The 6,816-nt window shown below is 39.2% G+C and overlaps 1 protein-coding gene across 1 annotated transcript; it reads right to left on the reverse strand.

Annotated features, from left to right (window-relative positions):
* Positions 1 to 4,773: 4,773 nt before the first annotated feature.
* Positions 4,774 to 6,502, reverse strand: LOC107711605 (uncharacterized). Its single transcript, XM_016516607.1, has 3 exons — positions 5,945 to 6,502; positions 5,314 to 5,457; positions 4,774 to 4,827 (listed from the first exon to the last, which is right to left on the reverse strand). Exons 1-3 carry the CDS (start codon positions 6,494 to 6,496, stop codon positions 4,819 to 4,821), a joined length of 705 nt encoding a protein of 234 aa, XP_016372093.1. The 5' UTR covers positions 6,497 to 6,502; the 3' UTR covers positions 4,774 to 4,818.
* Positions 6,503 to 6,816: the final 314 nt, after the last annotated feature.

Genomic DNA, 6,816 nt, shown 5'->3' on the forward strand with positions numbered 1-6,816 from the left:
GTCTGTTTGATTACGTCTTTAATTGATTTTTCCGTACATTTCTGCCATATGCACATTTACTGACAGTCACCACTGATAAGCTACTACTAAATATATTGTAGAAACATATATTGTACAGCTGCTTTGCAATGATTTGTATCGTAAAAGGCGCTATACAAATAAACATGAATTGAATTGAATTGAATTGAATTGAGACAAACTCTTTGACTGGTTTTTCATTCTCAGTTTCACATTTATTGATCAATTCCAAAAATTTCCAAGACAACGTGACTCTAAGCAACACAGAAAATGCAAACATAACAAAATGTTCAATAAGCATATATTAATAAAACATACCATAACATATTAATAAAATTTCTTCCACAATTCCCCCCTTTTTATCATTAATTGATAACTATATAATAATACAGCATAGCCAATCAAGCTTCATATACTTATGCTATTCGTCAGATTTTCACGTAAATGCCCATTTTCCTGATCTCATACTAAGGCTGTTTTTGTGGATATAGGCATCCAATTTGCAAGTATTAACTTATGAAATTATTAACAGTAATATTAACAAATATTAAAGTATGAAATGTTTTACTAGGATTAATATTATCAGGATGACACATACACTCATGACACCCAGTGTCACCCCGTGCACAGCTTCATATCTCCATTTTCCTAACCATATTTTGTTAGCTTTTAATGCAAGCAGGCAATTGTTTTACTTAATAGGCTCTTTTTAACTACCTATTTAAAAGATCTAACCAGAAAAGGTTTTATAATTTAATCTCTTGTTTTAAACAATGTAACTTCTGTATGACCCAGCTTTTGCCATGAGAATAGCCTAGGCTGCTGACATGGCATTATATCTAAAATATAAAATAATTAAACTAAATCTGAGCCAATTTGGGTCATTTTGTAGAACTGGAATAGTTCATAATTGATCCATCACGGGTTGTCTTCTCCGTAACTAATACCATACTTCACAGATTTTAATGATTAGCCGGATTTTCTTTTTGTCCTATATTGCAAGCTTCAATCTATTGCACTATAATATTCAGACCTGGTTCGAAAAATAAAATCACACAAATGGATTCTTTTGCTAAGCTTAAACCATTATTTGGTCCACATCTTCTTCCAGGTGTGTTGATCATCTCGTTTGCCCGCATGGACATTCCATCTTCACCAAGGTGACTCTTTGCGAGCAGTTGCAATGGGCTCTCCCTCGTTGGTGAGGGAGGGCGTTACCAGCACGCACCTTTGATCCCTCACTTTATGGCTGTGCAGGTGTGCCATTATTATTTCATTACCATCCCCCCTTTTGATGCATAGCCCAACCCGTGCATCAGTGTAGCATAGTGGTTGAAGAAATATTTAAGTAAACAAGGTTTACCATCAACACTAAACCAAACACCGTCTTTAATACTGTAGCCAGATTTCTTCCAGACAGCTTTCTCTGCCTATGAAGCAAAATATTTCATGCTCACTAGCAGACAGAGCTGGATAACCAATCAAATTAAAGCTGTCCCATGTTCTGTATCATCTTTTCCAGCCAGATTCACTCTGAATTGTCAGCTTCTCTAAAGTTTGTCATTTCACAGTTAGTGACACAATATACACACAATGGGGACAGAATAGTAGCCTGAACTAACACATACAAAACAAAGTGCAGTCACTTTCACACACACCTCATTTTCATGGTTTGCTTTTGGTGTTAACTCTCAAAAAGATTTAAATGTTGCATTTTTCTGCAGGTTTTACCTAGTTATTTACATGGTCTCTTAACTCAAAGCATGTCTGTTCATTATAAATTTGTTTTTAGGAAAGTCAGCGTTTTAGTTCCAAAATCATTGCTTTTTGTTTTGTTTAAGCTTTAGCAGGCCAATAACGGACAGACAGAGCACCATCCCTGCCTGCACTCAAGCAGTCTCTCTCTTACAGTACAAATAATCTTTTCAACAGCCTCCTAAGACTGTGACTTAGACAGAATGTAATATTAAGTTCATTATAATATAGAACCCTTAGTCATTCACAAATGTTCAAATGTAAATGATTAACTTCCAAATAAAAACCAATTACAATCTAAAATACGTTATGCTAGGAGCATTCCTAAGATTATCGTCAGTTTAAATGCTGAACTCACTTAACCTTTGTTATCCAGACTTTCTCTTGAATCAGAAAAAGCGGTCTTCATCTTTAGCCACCACCATGTCTTGGAATTATCCTGTGCCATGTCTAATGACCTGCAGGATTGAAAACCATGATCGAGACATATTAGTTCAATATCAACACATCTCACAGATTCAGGGACTCACCATAATACTGAATCCTACACTTCTATACAGTTCTTGCCCATAACGCAACCAACATCATGTTAATAAATTTTGCTATGGTCTCCCCAGGAATTACAGACAATAACCTCATGGTTTCAGCCGGCTCTTGAAAGCCCATTCCCATTAGCTCTTTATAAACAGTCTCCATTTCCTCAGGGTGTTGTCCCTTGGCATAGTTGCATCAAGTTGTGGACTTGTCAAAATTAAAAACAAGCCATCCTAGGAATGCGGTTTCTGGTGAGTGGTATGGAGGAACATTTTTGGGGCAGACTGCTGTAACTTCTCACAGCACATCCCCCGTTTATGATGCTGCTGGCCTCACAGACATCCGCTCCACTCTCATACCCATCTCACATAAAACGCCTCCCTTCAGGGTAGATGCCCAGTTGCAGCATGACCCCCTGCCTTAGGTTGTCCTCTGTCTGGCCAAAGAGGATCTTACCCGTCATTGAGAAATCACCTCATGCACACCTTAACCACTCTTTCCCATTCCAAAATCTTCATCAGAATCAGGTGTTTTCTGGAGCTTTATTCCTAAGTGCATTCAAGAGCACCAGAGCCATTTGGACTTCCTAATAGTAAACAGGGAGACAGGTTAATTACAGCAGTATTTAATCACTAAAATCCATTAGACATCTTTAAAGCAGCAACATAGCTAGTATCACTGAGTATAATCTCAGCACTGCTATCACAACCGTCCGTTCAATCTAAAGTTCTACTACATCTTTGGCCGGAGCCATTGGCCCTGTATCATGGTGGAGACTAATGATTAGACAAAAAAAATTACTAGTCATAGAATAAATTTAGTCTAAAATGTAACCATCCATCTTTCAAGGTCTGTATTTAAAGACCTCTTTAAAGTCATTGAGTTTTACTTTGACACCTTTAACAACAAATTGCCCTCTTCATGGTAATAATTTCTCTATGTCTATGATTTTCCACTGAAGCGCTGTGCTCTACTATAATGAAGTAGAATGGAGGCATGGGTTAGCTTGTTATAACAGCATTCAGCTGACTTTGAATGAGAGAGACACCACTGAGGCATTCAGGGCTGGTAACACTGCTTTTTCATAAACTTTTAACATAATTTCATTCTATCTTTTAACTCTAGCCCAGCTTAACACTTCTGACAGATGACATGCATTTTCAAATAAACTATGTTTTATCCGTCTTTTGTCCACACATTTATAATTTAGAAATTTCCACTCAGATTGAGTAACCCTCTGCCTCACTTTGACCATCAAAAGCCAAACATTTAGAACTTAGAGGTCCTACATCACAGGGTGTCTACAGATATGAACAAGTTACATTTAAGACTTAAGACCTTTTTAATACCACCTTACATGAAATTTAAGACCAAACATGCGATGGAAACACACACACACACACATATATATACACACACACACACACACACACACACACAACACACAAAAAGAAATCACAAAATATCATTACGGTCACAAATGCTATTTATTATTGCAATATACAGTGAGCTTTCATATCTGCATACAATATCCAAGAAATCAAAATTGACAGCTGCCACATAGCTAGAGAAATACTGTTCTTTTGAAGGAGAAAATTAATAGAAAAATAATTAATGAAAACAAAATACAACAATTTCAACTGCTGTTAAACTGCAAAGAAGCCACTGCACCACATTAATTACTATCATTAACCAGCTCAGAACAACAGGTTGATTTCTGTTCTGGCTTGTATTACTATTATGTCTACCTTATACAAATATTTGACTCATAACAATGTGAATGAACAATTTTCATTTGAAATGAGAAATGTGGAACAGACCTTTTCATTGAGAAGGTAGAGAGGATATAGAAAATGGTTAACTGGATATTACACCATATGACATTATGGCATATGCCTGAGTTCTACGGATTTATTTCCTAACTCAGTCTCAACCTCTTTTAGTTCTGCGACCTTTTCTTTGGATCACTTCCTCAGAATATTAGACTTGGTGATCAGCTGATTTACCCTCAGCTTGCTCTGCCAGTTTGTCTGCTTCTTTTTCAAGGCTGTTTGCCACCTCAGCTACTACCATCTTCCTCTTTTTGAGCTGCTCAATGTGGTCCTCTGCAGCTTTTCTCTTTGTGCATTGCTCTCCTGCTTTCTCTTTTCCTGGTCCAGGTGTAGCCGATACTGCTTGCAGAAGCTGCAGCTGCCAGGATCTCCTTCGTCAGAGGAACTTTTAGAACCCCCCCGCAGACAGAAACATAGTCACATATCATCCTCTGAGCAACAACGGTGTCCTCCCGTATGTTATCGGCCTCTACCTCCTTGTTAATAGAAAAGCCCCTCTCCACTGTTGCTTGGCCATGGGAGAGGAGCAGAAGTTTCCTGCAGAAAGTCCAGAGCTCAGGGTAGGATTGATGGAGGAGTCCATGCAGGAAAACATCCAGCCTTGTCTTCATGGGTTGGAAAGAAGACAATGACTCTGATTTTGCCTCCAGAGACAAGAAGTTTCCAAACTGCTGGACAATTACATCACCTGTTGTAAAACAGATTAAGATACAATAAATAACACAAATAACAATGAAAAACCAAAAAACTGAATCAGACAAACCTATCACTGCTAAATTGTGTGAAAACAAGCTTCAGGTAAATGTGACTGTGTACATTCTGCTAGATCTCTGAAATCTTAAATACCAGCAGAGATGCCTCCTGGCAGCTGGTGGTCTTGTAGAAACCTATGAACAATTCGCTTCATTCTTTCCTGGCACAAGTTAGGGTCTGAGAACATGTTTTCTGGGTCCAAACATGCCATCTGCCTCACAACAGTGTACTTCAATGGGCTCTTATCGTGAATTTTCTGGACGATGTTAGTCAAACAGGCCATGCAGTCCCTTCTAAACTCCAACACACTGAGCTCACCTACTCTGCAACTACTCTGGAGTTCCTAACAGGAAGAATGAATGACTAAATGTTCTACGCAAATTCCTGTACCCTAACCGTTGTTTGATATTTGCCACAACACCTTTATGACTGCTTCTGCTCCTAAGCCGATGTCCACATTCTTTAGTTGTTTTCTTGCTTTCTTGTCAGTTGTATCCAATCTGACCATCTGCAGTGCAGTTATGTCATTAAGGATTTCTTCCTTGATGAACCTCTTTAGCAGGCTCTGAGAACATAGAAGAAGAAAAAAGAAAGAAAAGAAGAAAAATGATGTGACATGTGGCCAAGTATGGTGACCCACACTAGGAATTAGTGCTCTGCATTTAACCCATCCAACGTGCACACACACAGCAGTAAACACACACACACACACCATGAACACACACCCGGAGCAGTGGGCAGCCATTTATGCTGCAGCGCCCGGGGAGCAGTTGGGGGGTCGGGGCCTTGCTCAAGGGCACCTCAGTCGTGGTATTGAAGGTGGAAGAGAGCGCTGTATTCACTCCCCCCACCTACAATCCCTGCCGGTACGAGACTCGAACCCACAACCTTTGGGTTACGAGTTCGAATCTCTAACCATTAGGCCACGACTTCTCCCTTACATATACATGACATATATAGAACACATATACAGTACAATGTAAATAAGTCTTAATGTTATTGAATTCAAATGGAAACATCATATACTACTTCTGTGGCATGTTATTTATTACCTTCATGAGCATGACCAGGTCTTTGCTAATGAATGGCATCACAGGCTCATCCGTCTGATATTTAGTCAGAAAGGTGGAGAAGGTCCTGGAGATAGCCATGAAGAAGTGAAACTTGGCCATTATGAGAGGATCATTTCGTGCCTCTGCGAGGGAGTCATAGGATGATGTTCTTGGATTTGGAAGCCTTTTCTGTGTCACTGCATCTATGTACATCACGATCATCGGCCATACTGCAAAAGCCCTATCGATGACTGGTAGGTTTCCTATCCATCGATGCACACAGAATGGCAAGGGAAACACGGAAGTTTTGGTCAAAGTGCAGAAATCCTCTCTTCTAGCAGGGCTATTATGGAAGATTGTATGTAGTGCCCTGAGCACCTTCTCCATTTGCCAGACACTGAAACCACTTTTGATGGCATTATGGAGTGTGTGGAGCCCACAGCTCCTGACCACAGTCAGCTGGGCACCTCCAAACGCCTCTGCATGTTCCTGCTGGAGCTGTTCAAACAACTTCCAGTTGACACTGGGTCCATCCATGGAGACGGAAATCATGTTTCTCTGGTCAAGTTGCTGCACACACTCCTGGGAATAAAAAAAGTAAACATTAAACAAACAACAGTCAACACATTTCATCTCTGACACTTTAAAAAATGAAGCAACATGAACCATTTTTATAACCAGAAAACCAGTACAGAGTCTGGCCACACAGTGAATGTGGGTTATATCGGTCTGTATACTTTATTAAGATACATTTAGATTTATTAAGAGTTTTGTAAAACACCAAGCTTTATTCTAAAATGTATTACAGTAAATTCATCTCAGCTGGTAAGATTATTAACATTTACTGCCCTTTACGGTTGTTATTCACTTGG

Source organism: Sinocyclocheilus rhinocerous, unplaced genomic scaffold, assembly GCF_001515625.1.
Source record: "Sinocyclocheilus rhinocerous isolate Xijiao unplaced genomic scaffold, SAMN03320098_v1.1 scaffold1229, whole genome shotgun sequence".
NCBI lineage: Eukaryota > Metazoa > Chordata > Actinopteri > Cypriniformes > Cyprinidae > Sinocyclocheilus > Sinocyclocheilus rhinocerous.